General features: G+C 36.4%; 1 protein-coding gene across 1 annotated transcript; it reads left to right on the forward strand.

Annotated features, from left to right (window-relative positions):
* The first annotated feature begins 10,323 nt into the window (after positions 1-10,323).
* LOC116214005 (TOM1-like protein 9) lies at positions 10,324-17,530 on the forward strand. The gene is made up of 10 exons (XM_031549216.1): positions 10,324-10,709; positions 11,997-12,075; positions 12,229-12,327; positions 12,414-12,527; positions 12,725-12,885; positions 13,582-13,663; positions 13,874-13,959; positions 14,854-15,045; positions 15,642-16,141; positions 16,403-17,530. Exons 1-10 carry the CDS (start codon positions 10,609-10,611, stop codon positions 16,954-16,956), a joined length of 1,968 nt encoding a protein of 655 aa, XP_031405076.1. The 5' UTR covers positions 10,324-10,608; the 3' UTR covers positions 16,957-17,530.
* Positions 17,531-22,702: the final 5,172 nt, after the last annotated feature.

The following is a 22,702-nucleotide window of genomic DNA, read 5'->3' on the forward strand; positions in this document are numbered from 1 at the left end:
CAAATATGTTAGTGATATGCCCTAGATCTTGATTTATGTATTTGGATAATTTCTTTTATGGCAAAAAGTTTATTCTATTATTTGTATATTGTCTATGTTTATTAGAATAAAGTCCTTAAGATATTTTGAATGCTTAATTCTTAAGAGTTAAGAATATGAGTGATGAAGGAATTCGGTAAGAAAATTTTTAAACTTTTCACGATCGTAAGAGAATTAACTGGACATTATTTCTCCAAATAGATCGTCACCTCTGTCTATTTCCATGATTAGTATACAGATACTAATGAAGATGGAGTAGTGAGTCTCATGCTATTTGATAACTGTTATCATGATAGATATGTGGATACTTATATGATAAGTAGTCGAACGTGACGTGTAGATAATATTCATACGGTTATTTACTAATGTCAATGAATGTTGTCTGGATCGTATTAATGCATATAGTCCTTAGACCTGAAATGGAACGCTATCTCAAGTATAGGTAATTAGGATTTGCTACTGCTAATGTATTTGTGCTTAGCGTGAGTATTCGGCAGATAGTGGTCCTAGTTAGTTATACTTGGAGTTAGGTGTCTGATCAAGACGGGATTCACTAACCTGAGTAAACAGGGAAAATTTCCTATGGATATGAGTTTTATTCTGGATCGAGAAATCCTCGGCCGGGGTAGATAGACTTGAATAGAAAGGAGTTTTTGTTCAAGTGCTACGGATCTAAGAATGAAATTAGAGAGTCCATATGATCGGCTATAGAGTTTGGCATTTACCGTAGCTCTAGCTAGATCGGGATCTTGTAGTGAAAGGATTCAGTGCATGGTATATACGATCAGAGGTTCATCAGAATGTTCCAATTATGCATTCGTCATCTTTTGAATTGTCACGATATGCTGCTAGGTGTCACTCGTGAACTTTGGGAACCAAGGGCATTTTGGGAATTATGCTTTCGGTTACAGAAAGAGTTTCTGGTAGTATCAAATGAGTTGATACTATAATCCCATTTCCATTTGATGATGAACCTAGTTAGTCACACACATTGAGCGTGTCTAAACCGAGAAAAGAATTAATTCTAATTAAGGAAGTTAATTAGAAATTAATTATCGAACGAGGTTTGCAATGTGGTTGCGAGGGTGCTAGCACATCCTGAAGCCGAGTTCAATATCAAGAATAAATCTAATTAAGGAAATACGATAGTTTCCTTATTTGGAGAGTTTCTGTAAATAGATCGTCTATTGATGGAAACTCGTGTCAATGACTTATTTGATCTTTCTTTCTAACTATAAGGGCAAGTCATTGGATGACTTAAATTGTGAGGACTCATTTGTGATTTATTAATTAATTCGAATTAATTAATAATTGCATTTTAGTCCCTAGGGTAAGAATATAAATATATATATATATATGTTCTTACGGTTAACAAGAGAGGTTAATTAATCGAAAACCCTAATATTAGAAAGAGAGTAAGAGGAGAGACGGCTGCACAGTTGCTACCGTGAATTCCAAGGCTGATCGGAGTTATTCTCGAATCCGGTTCGGCGTTTCGGTGTTGTCCTTGACATTCTTGAAGAGATCTTTTCATTCCGTGATGATTCCGTTCGAGATTGGTGACCTAGATCGGAGTGTACGGGTCGAGAGGAGTCTAATCTCGGTGGAGACGTGCTCGTGTGGACGAGCTAAAGGCCGGACAATTGGACGGCTAATTTGATCGACTCGAATCAATAAGGTTAGTGAAAAGTTAGTAACTTTTCTTATGGATTCATTGTGTGATGTTATCTATTCGTTTAGAAGGCGATTCTTATGTCAAGATGTGATCTTGAAGTTTTTGATTAAACGAGTACGCGATAAAAAATTTGATTTTTACCGTAATTAAACTTTCCGCTGCGCACGTGCTCGGTTTTCTAACAAAATAGTCTTCCAATGATCAGCACTAGGCTTGCTCGTAAATCTCAACAATTTGCTCCAGCAAATGCAATGTTGGGTCTAGTACAATGTATTCCATACATTAGACTTCTTATTGCATTATTGTAATCCAATTACGCTATTAACCTACCTTAATTCTCAATGATCTTGAAATTCGGATCAGGTGAAGTGTTCGTATCCTTAATATGCAAATGTTTGAACTTCAACATTTTCTTAATATAGTGAGATTGACTCAGTGCAAAACCCCTTGTTTTTGCATCTTTATACCTAATATTGTATGAAACTCATTTAGATCCTTCATGTTAAATTTTGAGGTTAGATACTCTTTGGTTTTCCAAACACCTTCCAAGTTCGTCCTAAAGATCAACAAATCTTCCACAAAAAGATAAACAATTACACCGTTCTTATCGGTGAATTTGGAGTAAACACACTTATCCACACTATTGTGCAAAAATTCATTTAATAAGATTACCGACTCAAATTGTTCATGCTACTGCTTAGGCACTTGTTTTAATCTATATAATGGCTTAATTAATTTGCATATTTTTTTCTCATTTTCGGGAAGCATAAAACCTTCCAGTTGTTCCATGTAAATTTCTTCATTGAGATCACCATTCAAAAGAACGGTCTTAACATCCATTTGATGTATATGAAACTTGTAGATAGACGCAAGTGCCATTAGAACTCAAATATATGTCATCCTAGTCACTAACGTGTAGGTGTTATAATAATCTAAGCTTTCTTTTTGCCTAATATCATTTGGCCACTAATCCAACCTTGAATATATACGAACCAGAAGGGTTGTGCTTTCGATTTAACACCCACTTGCCCCTAATTGGCTTTGATCCTTGAGGGAGATCTACTAGAACTCAAGTATTGTTAGATATTATTGAGTCTATTTTATCATTTATCGCCTCTTTTCAAAATTTACATGGCAAAAAAATCAAAGTGCTTCGTACCAATAGAGGTGGTGAACATTTTTCTACCAATTTTAATATATTTTGTGAGGAGCAAGTGTAGTGCACCAATGTTCTGCATCATATACTCCGAAACAAAACAGTTTAGCGAAAAGGAAAAATCATACCTTAGTGGATATGGTTAATTCGATGTTGTCGATGCTAAACTTCCATATAGTTTATGGAGTAAGGCGCTATTGACTATGTGTCATGTATATAATAGAATACCATCAAGAAACTTTAAGGTCTCGCTATATGACTTTTGGAAAGGTAGAAAACTGACATTGGATTATTTTAAAGTGTAGGGTGTTTGGCCTATTGTAGAATTCCCGATGAAAGGAGGAACAAATTAAGATTGAGAGACATTAAGGGCGTATTCGTAGGATATGCTCAAAATTCTAAGGCTTATCAATTTTTTTAATTTAGTGTCAAATATGATAATTGAAATAATGGAAGTTATTTTCGTTGAAAATAAGTTTTTTCATAACTCAACGGATTCTGAACAAGTATTAAAACAATTGATTTTAAGTGATAGAACTAATAACTTAATAGATACTAAATTAGTGTCAGAAAATTTGATCTTAAGTGATTGAACAAAACGACGTCTTTGTGACTGTAAGATTACAAAACCGAGGAAAGATTCTTTGGTGAGTAGTTAAAAGGAATTATATCCCAGTTTTATTTCCTCATCAATGCCAAACATGTGTCGTTAAGGGATTCCGTAGAGAAAGGTTTCCATCACACCAATATATAGGCCATACACTAATCCATGGCGAGGCTACAACTTCTAAGGATTCGGTTTTGGGAAGTATCAATCTTAGGCGGATGACTTGTAAATCCCGACACAAATTTAGTTGGTGTTCAACCTCAACATTCATGGTAAATCTAGTTTTACGGTGAATGGTCAAAATGAGGTTGATACGTAAGGATGGGATTATACGGGGGCCAAAAAGGTGTGTAAGTATTCGATTCCTCTATAAAGAAAAGCATTGAAAAAATTCAATCACTTAAATACTAAGGATTAGAACATTTCGTTTGATAAATTAAGTGAGGGCTATCATAAGGCAAAGGTGTCGACTAGTGCATTTGAGGTTTTGTCGTTTACAAGAGGTTGTGCCTAAGCTCGATATTGTGTTTGCTATGGGCAAACTATTGAGATTATCAAGTAAACGTAGAAACAATCATTGGAAATGTTTGTGGTCTCATAGATTAGAATTACGCAATAAAATAAAATAAAATAAAAAATAGAAGTCATCATATTACGGAAAGGCTAAAGAGATGTCATGCGAGGTAATGTTGTGGCCACAATGTAGGTTACCATTTCCTTATGTTGTGATGAGGGTGTTCATCATGTCTCAAATATATTACTAAGTGTACTTTGATGATTTAGACATACTAATTTGAGACATGAGTTTAGAATGATAAGATGTGTGAGAATTTAGTGATCTCATCGACGAAAAGTTAGTTGAGTGATTGGTGTAGGTATTGATGCTAAAATAAAATAAAACCATTAATCACGTCATTGATAATGGAAACCTATCTCGTTCTAGTCAAAAACTCATTTTGAGGTTTAAGGGGTAATAATAAGTTATTGAATGAGAAATGTGCACTAAGAATCAGGATTTAATGCTTGAATTTAGTATGATGAGTTGATCACTCTTAATGGATATGTATTAGTTATCAAGAAATCCACCTATACGGATATGAAGTGGTGCTGCTTCAAATGAAAGTTTTTCTATAGGCTTTCTCTCTCGTACATGTTTATCACTATGGGATGAGTACGTGGCCATAACGATGCTAAAGTAAAGAAACTATTACTCAAACTTATTAACGGTTGTGTGTGTGACTTTTGCACGTCGATAATATTTTATTTTTTGGAATTGGCAATCTAATGGCGATTGTTAAGAAATTAGATTAAAAATTCAATGGGCATGTATTTTTCAATAAATTATTTAGTGTAATTCTCGTACTAAGTGGGTGAAATTGAAATTTCGATTTGAAATTTATTTTTTTCAAAAAATAAATAAATAGAGGCTCAAGTGCCCAAGATCAAAGAATTGACTAATCGAAACAATTCCAGAATATTGAGTGAAAGTAGGGTGTTATACGAGTTTGCTAATTGTATAATACATGAAGGCTTCGTTGTACCCCCGAAGAGATTCATCGAAACGCTTTAACAATTTTATATGGGGTGAATAACTCTTTTTGAAAAGTGTTCTACATGTCTCGAAACAATAATTCAACATCAAATATCGTGTTTGTCATCTTATTCAAGTCTGAGTTTAGGATCGACATCGTCTTCTTCGATCGTCTCCGAATTTCATCTTCTCCGAATCCAAATTCGGTTCCATCTTTATCTCCAAGCCATTCGCTCTAAGGTACAAGTTCTCAACAATGAAAGCAATATATCTGTCAATTTCCTCTTTTTTAAAATTTTTTTAAGAAAATTAGATTATCTCAGGTTACTTGACTAAATCTCTCTTTGCAGTGATTATATTACCTTTTCATAATTAAAAAAAATATATATTCAAAAGCCTACTTAGTAGAACAAGAGAATCATGATATATATTCTTTTTTATTTCCTTTTTATGAGTAAATGAAATGTGAAAAGGCAAGTTCTTTCTTTCTCAATTTAAAAAGATTATTAATTAATAATAGTAGAAAAAAGGACAGCTTCGGGCATTTAATTGAAAAAGATAATAACAATTTAAGTACTCAAACATCAGTTTACGCGATACTTAAGTACTGCATTCATTTGTTTTACATTCACTCATGACCATGTAATTTATAGGTTTTCAACTTTACCCGTAGACCTCTTAAATTGTTTTTTTTTTCCATTTAAATGTTTGGTCATTTTGTAATTCTTTATTACATTTTTTGAAATGCAAGAACTATAATCAGATTTGCCATGACACTTCGGCTTCACTAGGATCTTGTCGCACGGTAAGGATAAGTTGACTAAGTAATTCAATTCTACCACCCAACAAATCATAATATATCAAATTAGCTGAATTATGGCTGTTGTTTACTTTAAGCTAATCTCACAACCAAACACCGACTTACTCTTTAAGTTTTCCTTGCAAAGAAAAATAATTTCATAAACTATAGAAGTTTCTGCTTTTGCTTGCACTCTACTGTGGTTGATCTGGATAAATGGAAACAAATTATCTGCTCATTTTGTTATAACGCTATCACGATGTTGGAAAATCTCTACTTAGCGGTTTCGTCTTCTCTTTCTTTCATCTGCTCTTAACTTTGCTCCATTTTTAGGGATAAATCAAGTGTCTTGGGAGAGAATCTCTTCATAGCTGAAATTTGAGTTTGTTTTTATGCTTTCTAGGAAGGATTGGATCTTGCGAAGTGTAGGAGGTACATAGAAGGGCCAGACATTTTATATGCATTGGCTTATATTCATTTCAAATTACCTTGTTAATAAGCTATATAATACAATTTACTTCTCCCAAGTACCTCCCATTTATTAATGTCTTATTAAATATTTAATAATCATCTAGATTACCTTTAAACCTCCACACATAACATCTCTTATGCACTATTGCTTTCGGGCCTGTGAGCACACTCGATAATGGGATTAACAGTTCAAACCATTGTAGTCTTGCATTTTATAATTCAATAGTTACATCTGCTAGAATAAGAAGGGCTAAATTAAGTGCTAGCATCATCGAGGCTTGCAACATGCTTATATGAGCTAGATGATTTTAAAATTACCACAAATATGTTGAATTTTTATCTAAAAAATGTTTTGTATAATCATGTGTTTCTTCATTGCTAATATATAAAGAAAATGATGCTAAAAAAGGTATAAATAGTATCATGAGACATATAATCAAGCATAAAAATTATATATTGATATTAAAAGTACAAGTAATTTTAATAATTTTGATTAATAGTGGCTTAAATTATAAATATATACAATTAATTCATATTAACAAAATATTTATCAAATAAATAAATAATAAAATAAATATATTTGTTCTAAAAATTTATATACATATACATATATATAAACTTGAATTCAAGTGAATTAAATAATGGCCTAATTGTAAATATATATAATTAATTCACATTATCAAAATTATTTTTATCAAATAAATAAATAAATAATTTATATATATATATATAAAGTTGTATCCCCCCTATTAAACTCTATTAAATTGGGGTAGTATAGCAAATGTATTAATAAATTAATATGTTATATAGTAGTGGAATAATAATACTTATTATTGTAATTAAAGAAAATTTATACAAAATAAATATTAAAAAATAATTTTAATCACTTATTATTATTATTTTATAAGAAAATTTTATTTTATTATTAAATAAAAATACATAATTTTAAAAGTTGTATCTTAATCTATTAAATAGGGGTAGAATAATAAGTGTCTCCATTGAATAGGGATAGAATGGTAAATGTAATAATAATTTAGTACCTTATATAGAAATTGAATAATATTACCTATTATTATAATTGAAGAAAATATATAAAAAAGAAACATTAAAGAATAATTCTAGTAACTTATTGTTATTCTATGAGCAATTGTTATTTTATTATGGGTAAATTACAAAAAAAAACCGAAATTTTGTAAAATGTCTCAATTTTGTCCTAAATTTTGTTTTGTAACAAAAAAACCATAAGTTTTCTAAAATGTCTAAAAAATGATATCCGTTATAACTTTCGTCAATTTTTGCTGCTGATGGTGGGTCCCTTTAACAGTCCACGTAGGTCACACGTAGGCAAAAATTGACGGAAGTTATAACGGAGGTCATTTTTGAGACATTTTAGAAAACTTATGATTTTTTTTGTTACAAAACAAAATTTAGGACAAAACTGAGACATTTTACAAAACTTGGGTTTTTTTTTGTAATTTTCCCTTTTATTATTAAATAAATATACATAATTTTAAAGAAATTAAGAATTATTAAACATTACTTAATGAATTTTAATAATCATTATTAGCTTCATGAAAAGTTAAGTTAACTAAATCTCTCATCGAAGTGATTAGTCATTTATCTTAAATTATTCAAATTTACAAAACTTAATATACGACAAAAGAGTGATAAAAAGATGATTGCGAACACTTAATGTTTAAGAGGAAAATGACAATTTTGTCCCTGACCAAGTTGCATTAATCAGGTCCCTGAAAAAAATTACATCAGTATGGTCTCTGATTATATCAATTTGGTCCTTAGTCAAATCAATTTTATCATTGATCACATCAATTTAGTCCATCCGTTTGGTCACATCAATTCAATTCTTCTTTGGTCACATCATTTTGGTCATTCGTTAACATCAACTCCTTACATAAGAAAGGTCCCTCTAGTATTCTCTATCCTTTTTACTACTCTTGTCTCCGAGCATTCATTCTCATTACTTGGACCTCCGATGCTCGTGTTCTTAGTGGCTATAGAAAGCTTATACATAACACTACTACGAAGGATCAAGTTTCGAGACAAAAAGCAAAGAAATAAGTTAGAAAAATGCAATTGAAATTCTGCTTTCACTCACAAGGCAGAATCTTCGGAGAACAATTTCTTAATACTTGGTTTGAGAAACCGCTCTCCGAAGTTTCTATATTGTGAGTAAAAATCAAATTTCAATAGCATTTTTCTAATTTATTTTATTGATTTTTGGCTCAAAACTTGATGTTAAGTAGTAGTGCTATGTATAAGCTTTCTATAGCCATTAAGAACATGAGAATCGAAGGTCCAAGTAATGAGGACGAATGCTCCAAAGTTGGCTAAGAAACAAGAGTAGTAAAAAGAAGGGAGAAAACCGGATTCCCCTTTTTTTATATGAGGAATTGATGTTGATAAGGATCAAAATGATGTGACCGAGAAATGACTGAATTGATATGACTAGACGAAATGACTAAATTGATGTGATCAAGAATCAAATTAATGTGACTAAGGATGAAATTAACTTGACCAAGGACGAAATCGATGTGTTCAAAAACTAAATTGATGTGATTAGGGACGAAATTGATTTAAACATTGACCAAATTGATGTGATCAAGAATCAAATTGATGTAACTTTTTTCTCAATGACCCGATTGATGCAACTTGCGTAAGTCAGAGACGAAATTTCTATTTTCCTCTAATGTTAAAACTCTTATGTATGATTATTAATCTTCATATCATTAACTAAAACTAGGAATTTTGTATTTTGGGATTTCATAATTATTTTCTTATAAATTAAGTTGATAATTGAGATCATTTTTATGAAATATTTTACATGAATTATTTACTTATAAGTTCTTAAATTAATATTATCTAGCGTGGGAATGAAATTTACTGTGTTAAAGTTTATATAGCATAAAAAGGTATAAATCAATATTAATAATTGTTTTAAAATCTTACATTTCATAATAAGTTTTCTTTATAAAATCCGTGTAATGTACGGGTTCCACAGCATAGTATAATTAATATGCATGTTTAGAAATATATATACATATGAAAATCTATTTTGGTAACTGTTTTAAATAATTATCGATAGACAAGTGATCGTATATTTGTTTATATAAACTAAAAAGTCTATATTTGTTAGTTTATATGAATTTTTTATATTATACAAATATAATGCAAATTTTCACTTAATATAATTCTACACATTTATTACAATTATTATAATTAATAAATATATCTGAAAAAGTTTTAAAGTCAAGTATTTTTTTTATTATAATATAATTTTTATAATCATCATCATAGGATTTAAAAAAATTCTTATGGTATATCTTTAAGAATAAAAATATCCTTACATATAGACAAAGTAAATATAATCTATTAATATTATATAAATGTGAAAATAGTGTAAAATCTTAAATATGTGAAGTATTTTCATACTATATTGAAATTCAAATAGCGTAAATTTTTTTTATATTTTATATACACTTATAACTATAAAATCCACCTTAACAAATATTATTAAATTTAATTCTTATATTATAAATAAATGGAATCTTCTATCGTACATTTTTTTTATAGAATCCGTGTAATGTACTGGTCTTGAAACCTAGTGTATTACGAAAATCATATAAAGAAAATACGTTTTCTACAATTTTAATAATTTTTTTAATTTACAGAATATGGACTTGCGTGGTTGGTTGCAACTTGCAACTATACTTCGATCACCTCCCCGTCCGGTAAATCAAACGCCACAGTATTTTTGAGCTGGCTGGCTGGCTTAGCTCAGCTTTTGCGCCCCCACACACAGAGAAGCACGGGCGGAGAGCGGCAACCGTCCGATGAAAAAGGTCGGCTGAACCGATGGTCCCCAAGTAAACAAAGATACGAGGCTCACCCGGTACACGCGTCGCCCTGCCGTTGGCTCCACCTGGAATCCAACTTGTAAAAAAAGAAAAATCAAAATTCAGAGGGGAAAAAAAGGAAAATAAAAGTAAAAAAGAAAAAAAAGAGGAAAAATCAAGTCCCGAACGGAAAGTGAAGAAAACCTCGCGATCTCGCAGAGGGGGAGGAGAGAGCGACAGAAGGGGGAATTTCTCTCGAGAGAGGGAGGGGGGATTTCTATTGACGGAGGGATTTTGGATTTTTTTTCTTTTTTTTTTTGTTGGCAGATTTTTTTTTGTGCAATTTGATCTGCTGTGTTAGGGCGTTAGAGTCGCCGGAATCCGACTGATTTGGCCGGAGAATCTGGTCGGTGGCCGGAGTGATCGACCGATTTGACCGTGCTGGTGCTCTGTTGCGGGCGGGCGGTCGGGGAAAGATGGTGAACTCTATGGTGGAGAGAGCCACGAGCGACATGCTCATTGGACCTGATTGGGCGATGAACATTGAGATCTGCGACATGCTCAATCGTGACCCCGGGTACGTTCCTGACCTCCCATCGTAATCGAAAGATTGATTTTTGACTTGTCTTGATTTTCTACCTTTGTGATTTGTGATTGAGTTCTTCATCCGAGAAGAGTAGGTGGTGGTGTTGATTGAATTAGTGAGAAGTGTGTGCTTGCTCCAATTTACAATTCTTGCTGTTTGTTTGAGGAATTTTCCTGTGATCATTTCCAAACCGCAGAGTTTTGTGGAAGCGATGAGCGCGTTTCGAGGCAGCCATCCTTTTAACGGATGGAGATGCTCAATCGAGCTTAATTCGTACTAGTCATTGTGTTATTGGGGGTTGCACACGTGCTTATGTTACTGTGGTGAAGTAATTTTGAGGGCGGGAGGGAAACTTGAAGGATATGAGCATGAAATTCTAGTTTTTGAAATGGAATGGATGGATGAGCACTTTGGCCGAGCATGACAGACCATTTTTGAGATGGAATTGGATAGATGGATATAATAGCGTGGATGAAGTTATAGTTTAAGAAGTCACATTACCCGTATTATGGATAGATTACCCCATGCCAAACGCCCCCTTACTGTATCCTATGGTGTCTTAAAAGCTGAAGATTTGAAAATCTCAGCACCAAGGAGGTGCACTTCATACAGACGAAGAGGAAGAATTGACCAACAGAAAAGCCGACTAATTATCTAATAGTTGCTGACTAGCTGTAGAGCAACCCTAGACCTGTTACTGCTATTTTTTATTGGCTTCTTGCTACTTGATCAAAAACTCTTCAAGCCTAGGATGTTCAGCCAGCGTTGCCATCTGGCCTCGCAGAAATTGCCAGTATAACATTCTGTGCGCTTTTATGTGAGCAATCATGTCAGTTTTGATATTATCAATGTTTTCTTGAGAAGATTTCTGTATTTTTCAATGTAGTTGCTCTCTTCCGATATCACCTAATAGCCTCTTATTACAATTAGTATCAGGTTTGCACTAGTGAGCAACTAGGGATTTTCCCTGTGAATGGGGCTGACAGGGTTACATTTTTTGGTATCCCAAACATGCAAATGTTTTTCTGCTAGTTGATTTGGTTTTTAATTTGGTGTGATTTATTCTCAACTGTAATTCAGATAAACTTATGAGGATCAGGCTTCGGCAAGAGAGAAATTCCTTTGATTTCAAATAGAAATAAAAATGACTTATTTAGTTTTTTAAAGACTGTAGCTCTGCTTTGTATGTTCTCCATATTTTGTTTTAAATTGTTTAAACTATTATTCTTACTCTCGTATTCTTCATTACATTTAATACTGGAAGTTTCTCTGTATCAGACAAGCAAAGGATGTTGTTAAAGGCATAAAGAAGCGTCTTGGAAGTAAGAATCCTAAGGTTCAGCTTCTCGCTTTGACAGTAAGTTCTGCATGACATCTTTTGATTTATTTAAATTCATTTGATTTCTGTTGTCCTTTCAACTATCAATGCTCCATCTTTATGATTGTTTTGGGTAATGTAGTATTTTGCTAATAGAGATATTACTTTTTTGTTCACTTGGGACCATGTTAGTTATTGGAGACAATAATAAAGAACTGTGGAGACATTGTTCATATGCACGTGGCAGAGAGAGACGTTCTTCATGAGATGGTGAAAATAGCAAGGAAAAAGGTTAGCCTGCATTTTAAAATAATTTGATCACGAAGATATCTTCCATAGGAAACCTTAATTGTTGTGTCTGTCGTTGTACATTGCAGCCTGATTTCCATGTTAAGGAGAAGATACTGATTCTTATAGATACATGGCAAGAAGCTTTCGGAGGACCAAGGGCAAGATATCCGCAGTATTTTGCTGCATACCAGGAGTTGTTGGTATGTAATTACCTTATGGTATTTCAACTATTGAGAGAATTTTTTCTGTTGGAAAAACATCCAGAGGAAACATTAATAAATGATGGAAAGAACTATTCATGCATTTATTTGCTAGCTGTTACATATACGTGTGTATATATATATATATATTGTGGAAGACATCTTTGAGTCACTTGGGATGAAATACTTTGTTTCAGCGCGCTGGAGCTGTGTTTCCTCAGAGGGCAGAGGGTTCTGCTCCTGTATTTACACCTCCACAAACACAACCTCTATCATCTTATCCACCAAATGTCCGTGGCACTGAGTTTCGGCAGGATGGACCAGAGTCTTCAGCAGAATCTGAATTTCCAACCTTAAGGTGCATGTTTCCCCTTAATATGTTGAATTGATGTCTAGTGGCTGTTTGTTATCTTCTCCTAGAAGAGTCCAGATTGTCTCTGGCCAAATTTGTCTCTGACATTGACTGAGATGTATGACATTTTTCATTTGTGTAAATATTCCCTTAGTTTGTAAGATTAGTTGGTCATTCGTCTCTCAATTCATTCTGCTTTAATTATACATATCTGTGGCTCAATGCTTCCATTCTGCATGATTTCAGATGTTCCTTAACAGCTTCATGTAATGCTTCTTTTGGGTTGGATTCCACATATTGATGCATATGTTTCTAGAATGATTTTGTTAAGTAGACAATTTACTGCTATTTATTACTGCTGCTGGGTTAGAAGGCTGTGCTAGCTGTACAACATAACCAACAGAGAAATTGATAAACCAATGAACAAGGTGTTTGATGCATGTATCAACTAGTGAGAAGCAGGATTTCTTGTTCCTAACATGTTCATTGTCATGTGGCAGATGGTGGTGCTTTGCAAGATTTCCAATCCTAAGATGTTCAGTTGATTTATGATGTGCATCTTAATGATTTCAAACCTCTTTTGCTGCTATTTACACTTTGGTCATCATTGACTTCATGTTAGTTTCTTTTCTTGTAGTCCACAGAAAAGAGAGAGAGAATTTATTCCATACTTCTGATAGTATTGTAAATTTCTCCTATTAGCTTGACAGAAATTCAGAATGCTCGGGGTATAATGGATGTGCTTGCGGAAATGCTTAATGCAATAGATCCAGGGAATAAAGAGGTAAACCTTTCAATTTGTGAAGAGAATTTCAGAATAGGCTCATGTAAAGTGTATAATGGTTACTTATCCAAAAATAGTGTATTAATCTTAGTTGTTGGTAGCACCACAGGGCAGTCATAAATATATATCCGGTGTTATTACAAACTGAAATCTCACTTGTGAGTGTCAGTCTTGTTTTGGATGTCAGCTAATTTATATTTCAATTTGCAGGGGCTTAAGCAGGAGGTTATTGTTGACTTGGTGGAGCAATGTCGAACGTACAAACAGAGAGTGGTGCACCTTGTTAATTCAACATCGTAAGAGCACATGTTCCTCTTTTCATGTCATTCACTGTCAGAATTTTTGCTGGCTCTCTGTTAACTACTGAGTGTGCTCATGTTTGTTCTCGGTCCTCCTTGAAGACGCCCTATATTAGGCTTCATTGTTCTGATTTTGGACTTTGTTGGAAAGGACTTTTGGTCCTGTCTCCAATATCTTGATAGAGGCATATTTTGATGGAAATAACCACATGAGTGTTTCTTTTGTTGATATGTTACAGTAAATGCGGAGGAGTTACTTTACTGTGGCTTGTGCTAGTCATTGAATTTGTATGGCTTGAGTGTGATCTGCTTAGAATATTAAAGTGGATACGGAAGATATAGAAAGATGCAGCAAGGCATTGAGATTAATCACATTAACACCAAGCTGCGATGATCCCTGTTTCCATTTGAGAAAAACCTTAGCTAATGACAATAACAATAACAATAACAATAATCTGTTTTATCTGTGGTGTTCAAATTTGACTTTCCCACTGCACACTGGTAATTGGAATTTAACAAATGGCCCTCAGATTGTAGCGCTATGTGATCAGACTGTATGCTCTTTTATGAGCTTTTGCTTTGTTGGTTGTGTCCTTTGCGGGGTACAAAATAAATGGGGGCAAGGGAAGAGTGACCACTTATTATGATTTGGTGGGTTGGTGGTCAGCATGTGCCCGTGTTTTTGCATGCACATGCATGTATAAGAATGTATTGTTATGGCTCCAAGATGGTAACTCTATTGTGATGCAGCTTATGAACCCTTAGTCATGAAAATGCACTTCTGGTTCCAATCCTTATCAGAACATTCTCAGTTAAATAACTTGGGGTGTCAATAGTATGAAGTTTGTGAGGTGATCTTACTCACAAGTTGCACTCTTTGTATGCTTTTAGGGATGAATCACTTCTACGACAAGGTTTAGCACTGAATGATGACTTGCAACGTGTGCTTGCCAAGCATGAAGCTATTGCTTCAGGAAATTCAGTTGAGATGGAGAAACCTAAGCCTGAGTCCTCTGGTGCACTTATAGATGTCAATGGTCCTCTAGTTGACACTGGAGATAGCAACAAAGAGCAGGATGGAAGGTAATAGTTCATTATCTTAGCTTATACATATTAATCTGAAGTAATGCTTATACAGCTATTGCTCGGATTTTGTGCTGTGCTCGAATCTGTCTGTATACTGATAGTGTGTGGACGAGAATAACTTGTTAAGAAGGATGCTTTACCCACCTGCCTGCCCTAACAATAGACATTTAAACTTGGTATCAAAATCATTCATAATTTTGTCGCTTTTAATTCTTAGCATCGCTATCTGTTCGAGATCACATTATGACGACCAACTTGTTAGTCTTTTAGAAGTCTAATAATGAGGTTGCCTGGGATTCCTCTGAAGTCAATCTGGCACAATAATTATGTTCAATTTACCGTTCCAGAGAAGAAAAAGCCATAGCATCACTTTTTGGTACTTGGCACAGCATCTATGGTGCTGCCTTGACCTCCGATATTGATTATTTCTAGGTGACATCATCAAGAATATCTTTTTTTTTTAAAATAGAATATAGAAAGTTGAAAAGTTTTCAGTGCTGAGATGAAATTTTAAGAATTAGCATGCCTTTTCGATGCTATCGCATAAGTTCTCGTACGTGAGACCTTATGTAAGTAATGCTATTCTGCTGCAGATCCATATCCAGTGCTGGAACGAGTTCTTTGAACCAGTTGCTGCTGCCTGCACCGCCTCCTGCTAACGGAGTGGCTCCTCCACCGAAAATGGACCCCAAAATGGACCTCCTCAGCGGGGAGGACTTCAGCTCTCCTAAGGCTGAGAATTCACTTGCTCTCATTCCCGTTGGAGGTGGTCAACAGTCAAGTGCGTTGCCCTCTGATCAGAATGCGCTAGTTCTCGTCGACATGTTTTCAGATGCTCCCAACCCGCCTAATCCCATCAACACCCAGGGGGCCAATCTTGGTGGACAGAGCAATCCTTCGACTCCTCAATTCCAGCAGCAGCCGAATCTTCAGGCTCCGCAGCCTGGGTTTTATGTTAATGGGGCTGTTCCGTCTAACTTGGCACCGTCGCAGTTCAATCAGTCACTGTACAATCAAAACCCAGCTCCCACTTGGAATGGCCAGATTCCACAGCAGCAGCAGCAGCAGCAGCAACCAACATCACCAGCTTATGGTGCGTTACTATCTACTTTGGGGCCCCATTTTCACCTGGGAATAATTTACAGTGAAGTGCTTCTGACTTTGGTGACATTGCACATGCACCCATTTTTCATCTCAGACAAATCGAGTAGACCCATTTTTCATCTTGAACGAATTGATTAATTTCACCTATTAGAAATTGGGTTGTCTACTTAACATATTTTCTAGAAAATTTTGGTCCGGTTTTCTGGCATATGCTACATTGGAATCTAGTTTCATAGTTTAGTTTGTGCAGGATCGCCAAGTGCCAGTGCACTTCCACCACCACCGTGGGAAGCTCAGCCTGCAGAGAGTAGCCAAGGAATGGGCTCTCAGTACCCTCAACAAATGCCTCCACCAATGAGTAATGAGCAGGCCATGCCCATGTACATGCCTCAGGTTACGGGGCCTGGCCAGTTCGCGCAGCAGCAGCACCAAATGTATGCCTTACAACCTCAACAGATGCAGGGCGTCCCCTACATGGCTATGGTCCCACCGCAGATGCAAGGAGCGCAAATGCCTTATATGTACCCTCAGCAAATCTACGGGGGACAAGTGGCAGCATATGCGTATGGTCAGGCGGGTGCTCAGTACCTCGACCAGCGGATGTATGGACTCTCGGTGAGAGATGACAGTGGGTTGGGGAACCCTAGTTCTTACCACGTATCTTCTTCTACTTCTGCTTCCTCGTATCTGCCTCCCATGAAGCAGCAATCGAAGCCTGAGGACAAGTTGTTTGGTGACCTTGTGAACATGGCCAAAGTGAAGTCATCAAAACCCAGCACTCCCGGAAGAGCTGGTAGCATGTAGCAGCACGAGCCCGAGCAAGTTCACTCTCTGCATTTTGGTCTTTATTTTTGTTGCCAACTAACTCAGTTTCTTTTCCTATTTTCATGATTCCTTGCGTGCTCTCTCTCTCTCTCTCTCTCTCTCTCTCTCTATATATATATATATATATATATATTCTTCCGGTTTCTTCTTGGTTCTCATATGCGCATATGCTTTTCTGGCATTGGAATTGATGTACATTCGTTGTAAAGGAGAATATGAAAAAAAATTTGTTAGACACTATCAACCCTCACGAGGTAGAATCCGCGATAAGTGATATGTAGGTTTGTTTTTTTAGCTTGCTTTTTTCTTTCTTTCTATCTGGATTTTCTGTTTCTTCTTTGGTAATAATAATTCATGTTGGATTGCTGGGGCAAGACTACTTCTTTTGTGTTAGAATTGCTTGTCACGTTGGTTCGGACTTTCTCATCTTGATTTTATTTCTGCAGTTTGGCTGGACACTGTAGAATGAGTGATTAAGGCAAGGCAGCTGTGTGAATCTTAAGTTCATGTTTGGTATGAGAGAATTGAATGGAATGGAATGGAAATTTATTTCGCCCTTTCAGTACATTTCTTTTTATCTGTTGCATGTTTAAGAGTTGAATGGGTATTCGATAAGGATAATCATTTCTGGTAGTTGTGTATACATATGTATGATGTCGACGCGTCTGTGGTCTGTGTTATATTGTTGCTGCAATTTTTTACTATACTATATATTTCATAGCCGTGCATACATTCTTGACAAGGCACTATTTGTTGATGAGTTTGTCTGGTTGCAATTGTATTCCAACCTAAATATTCGGCTAATTTGTGGCAGGTGGCTGTTTTTCGTGTTTTCTGTCAACTAGATTGATATTGGAAGACACTACCCAATCATGTCTGATTGTAGGAAAAAGAGAAAACTATGGTCATCGAAAGATTTTAAAATTAACAAATTACTATTTGAAAGTTATTTTGAAACAAAATGATTATTGAAAGATCATAATCTATAACATTTTGGTATCATCGTCAAGATTCCGTAAGTGTCGTTACGAGAAAATGACGTGGACGTTGATGTGGTATCTAGTAGGCAAACGGTCCGATTAACAGTGCACGTCATCATATACGACGTCATTTTTGTCATTCCAGTATTTAAAAAAAGAAAATGACCCAAAGTCGTCGTCACCAACAAGCATCCTTTTAGTTGGATAAATTTTTTAAACTAAAATGGGCCTAATTCGGATTCGAGCGCATATGCAACCCAAAAGCTTAAGTCAATGGGTTACTGAGCCTTTGTCTTTTATAAACTTTTCCCATATTTTCTTTTCAATCGATGTGGGACATTGTGTCCTCTCACATCACCACTTTTTCTCCAACATCTCGCCCTCACGTGGTATCGTGTCGTCTTACACGAGCCACGTGACCTTAATCAATCAATGAGACCACACGACTTAATCACACCCGCCCTCACTTCGATGTCCTGACATCGGACACAACGAGTGCCTGCTCGAGGCGCACGTTACGCTTACACTCGAGCCTACGGGTCACACGGACCCGCGCATACATGCGCGTTATGCGCACCTCACGGCACGAAGCCGCCTTACACATCCAGGATTATAACCATGAGCTCTGATACCAGTTGGATAAATTTTTAAATCTAAAATGGGTCTAATTCGGACTCGAGCCCATATGCAACCCAAAAGCTTATGCCAATGGGTTACTGGGCCTTTGTCTTTTATAAACTTTTCCCATATTTTCTTTTCAACCGATGTGGGACATTGTGTCCTCTCACATCACCACTTTTTCTCCAACACTTTTCCTCCCCAATCTGTAGTCAATTAGGGAAAAAACAGAGAGCTGAACAGGGAGTTTGGGCAAGCGAAAATCAGTCAAATTAGGGCAAGTAGCGGACTCAGACCAGATGAACCTGACGTCGCCTTATATCAGAAGAGTCATAGGTGCCGTTCGACCACCGCACGGGCCAGAGTTCGACCATCGCACGGGCGCCGCAGCAATTGCTGATCAGACCAGACGGACTCGTCGAGCTTGGGTTCGACCAGACGGACTCGTCGAGCTTGAGTTCGACCACCGCACGGGCGCCGCACTCAGACTAGACGAACTTGTCGAGCTTGGTTTCGACCACCGATTTGGTCTTTCCTACAATACTAGCTGAAGTCCATCTGCGACCTCCATTGCAATCCAAACGAGTTCATCTGTAGTCTCTTCAGCCGAATTAGCCCTCTCGAGATTAGTCGATTTTCACTTGATTTGGTGATGAATGGTAGATTTAACTGGTTGGTGTTGCTTGAAGTCGAACATGAATATGAAACCGGTTGATTTTCACTCGTTGTGCTCTTAACAATTTACACTACTATTTGAATATGAAACCTTCTAAATCTAGATAGAGCATAACTGTTGTGGCGATGTGCATTATTCTCTCTGTCGTTGACAGGCAAATCTCAACAAGGTGATGATCCTTTGTGAGGATGTCGCTGTGTGGGTGACGTTGTCCCATATTGCGTTGTTATGTCTTGCTTTTACTGCCAATCTGCTCAAAGTTGATAACTTGCCCTAATTTTGATAATTTTGATTGCAGTAACATTTCGATGGAAAGACTTAATCATTGAACTTTGTTAAATCGACAACAGCTTGTTATAAAAGCCGGAAACAAAAGCCATAATAGTTCATAAAAACCAAAAGCACAAGAGACACCAAAACTACTTTCAGTGAGCTCTTCTTCTAGGTAAAGGGGCCCTCTACTACACATCTAAAGAATTATACATGAACTTGCCACACATTTTCTTTCTTTATACTCCTAAATGCTTCAATCTACAGTTAGGGACCATAACTTCGACAGATAGTAAAAGCAACAGACAACCAGACCCGCAGAAATAGGGGACCACAACTTCGAGCAACAACAACCTGTCAAACCTACCATTCATCAGCAAATCAAGAGAAAATCGACTAATCTTGAAGCAGACAAACTAGACCCGGTGTCCCTACGCTTGTGGAAAAGAACCAATCAAATTTCTTCTTTTCTCTTTGCTCATGTATAACAACGCAGCTTCCTTCAACTTTCGAGACCGGGGTCAACTGCTCAGTCGTCTCTCTACTCTCCCTTCCTCAATCTTCTCCCTCCTCTGTTTCAATCAACGGTCGCACAAGCAAAGAAACCCGCAGAGATATGGGTGATGAGAGAGGCGGCCATGCGGTGGTCAAACTCAAGCTCGACGAGTCCGGTCTGAGTGCAACGCTCGTGCGGTGGTCAAACTCAAGCTCGATGAGTTTGTTTGGTCGAACCCAAGCTAGACGAGTCCGTCTGGTTTGATCAGCAATTGTTGCGGTGCTCGTGTGGTGGTCGAACTCTGGCCCGTGCGGTGGTCAAATGGCGTCGACGACTCTTCTGATGGGAGGCGACGTCGGGTTCATCTGGTCTGAGTCCGCCACTTGTCGTAATTTGACTGATTTCTGCTTGCCTAAACTCTCCCATTGAGCTCTCTGTTTTTGTTTGCCCTAATTGACTGCAGATGGGGGCGGGCGAGAAGGTGACGACGACTTTGGGTCAATTTTTTTTTTAAATACTAGGATGACAAAAATGACGTCGTATATGATGACGTGCACCGTTAATCGGGGCCATTTGCCTACTAGATACCACATCAACGTCCACGTCATTTTCTCGTAACGGTACTTACGGAATCTTGACGGTGGTACTAAAATGTTATGGATTCTAGTCTTTCAATGATCATTTTGTTTCAAAATAACTTTCAAGTAGTAATTTGTTAGTTTTAAAATCTTTCGATGAACATTTTGATAGTTTTCTCTAGGAAAAAGGAACTGATGGAGAATGAGCAAAGAATAGAATAGAGGAAATAAATGCAAGGAGAAGGATCGAAAATAGGTGAAAAATATCTTTGCATACTAAATTATGAGTAATCGAACTTATGGACCCTAGACTAACTTTTAGAAGATATTAATCTCATTTACAATCCATGCCATTTCATTATATTTTCATTCAACTTTTTACTTCAAATAATGCTATACCCTAGAATTTTTTTATTTCTTTGGCTGAATAGATATCTCTTTGCACTTCTCTCTCCATCCACTAGGGTCGAAGATCGGCAAAGATCACATTTATAGTGCTCGCTAATGGAAGAGGTGCATTTGGCCTCCTATTAATGTTTTGGCGCGATTGTCGAGCTCATTCCTTTGCATCTGGCTTGCAGGTCCCCTCGAAGCCTCGATTGCCATGAAACCCCTAAGATGTGTCCCTATGAACTTTTCAATTAACGCCTTCAAATTGGTTGCCCAGGTGATAATGACAATATTTGTCTGACTGCCAATTCTTATAAAAAATTACGGGGATGGTTGGGAGTTCAGCTAAGTGCATGCGTTTAATTTCATTCATCAGTATTTCGACTTTGGGAGCATTGAGTGGAGAATACTGAATACTGCTACTGCCTCCATTAAACTGCGGGGAGAAGGGGCCCATTTGCCGAGCTCCACCTTCCCTTGGCCTTTTCTGTTGGCCTCCAGTTTCCCTAGAGTTTCTTTGCATCATCTTCTTCTCATAAGTACGAGCATTCCATCGATTTGGACTACTCAGTTTACCAACTTAACCATCTCTTTGTGAACTTCCCCACATTGTTTCTGAAGGCTTGAACTGCTTCTGCTTGAATGATTAAGATCTTCAATCTATATGACACTTCCATGGACATGGTTAAGCTCTCAAGCTCTGATTTTCTTCCTGCCTCATGGGGAATGGATCACCTATCTCTCTTTCTTTACTTTGATGCTCCCCCTCGAACCTTGCTAAGAATGATAAGTAGTCGAATGTGACGTGCAGATAATATTCATACGGTAATTTACTAATGTCAATGAATGTTATCTGGATCGTATTAATGCATATAGTCCTTAGACCTGAGATGGAATGCTATCTCAAGTATAGGTGATTATGATTTGCTACTGCTAATGTATTTGTGCTTAACATGAATATTCGGCAGATAGTGGTCCTAGTTAGTTATACTTGGAGTTAGGTGTCTGATCAAGATGAGATTCGCTAACCTGAATAAACAGGGAAAATGTCATATGGATATGAGTTTTGTTCTGGATCGAGAAATCCTCGGCCGGGGTAGATAGACTCGAATAGAAAAGAGTTTCTGCTCAAGTACTACAGATCTAAGAATGAAATAAGAGAGTCCATATGATCGGCTATAGAGTTTGGCATTTACTGTAGCTTTGGCTAGATCGAGATCTTGTAGTGAAGGGATTCAATGCATGGCATATACGATCAGAGGTTCATCAGAATGTTTCAATTATACATTCGTCATCATTTGAATTGTCACGATATGCTGCTAGGTGTCACTTGTGCACTTTGGGAACCAATGACATTTTGGAAATTATGCTTTTGGTTACAGAAAGTGTTTCTGGTAATGTCAAATGAGTTGATACTATAATCCCATTGCCATTTGATGATGAACCTAGTTAGTCACACACATTGAGCGTGTCTAAACCGAGAAAAGAATTAATTATAATTAAGGAAGTTATTTAGGAATTAATTATCAAACGAGGCTTGCAATGTGGTTGCAAGGTTGCTAGCACATCTTGAAGCCGAGTTGAATATCAAGGATAAATCTAATTAAGGAAATACAATAGTTTCCTTATTTGGAGAGTTTCTATAAATAGATTGTCTATTGATGGAAACTCGTGTCAAGGACTTGTTTTGATCTTTCTTTCAAACTATAAGGGCAAG

This window comes from Punica granatum, chromosome 1 (assembly GCF_007655135.1).
Source record: "Punica granatum isolate Tunisia-2019 chromosome 1, ASM765513v2, whole genome shotgun sequence".
Classification (NCBI taxonomy): domain Eukaryota; kingdom Viridiplantae; phylum Streptophyta; class Magnoliopsida; order Myrtales; family Lythraceae; genus Punica; species Punica granatum.

Excerpts from the sequence above, each read along its gene's own strand:
- LOC116214005 (XM_031549216.1), top strand. The coding sequence starts at position 10,609 with ATGGTGAACTCTATGGTGGAGAGAGCCACGAGCGACATGCTCATTGGA. Across the intron at positions 10,710-11,996 it reads ATGCTCAATCGTGACCCCGG|ACAAGCAAAGGATGTTGTTA; the intron begins GTACGTTCCTGA and ends TCTCTGTATCAG. Across the intron at positions 12,886-13,581 it reads TCTGAATTTCCAACCTTAAG|CTTGACAGAAATTCAGAATG; the intron begins GTGCATGTTTCC and ends TTCTCCTATTAG.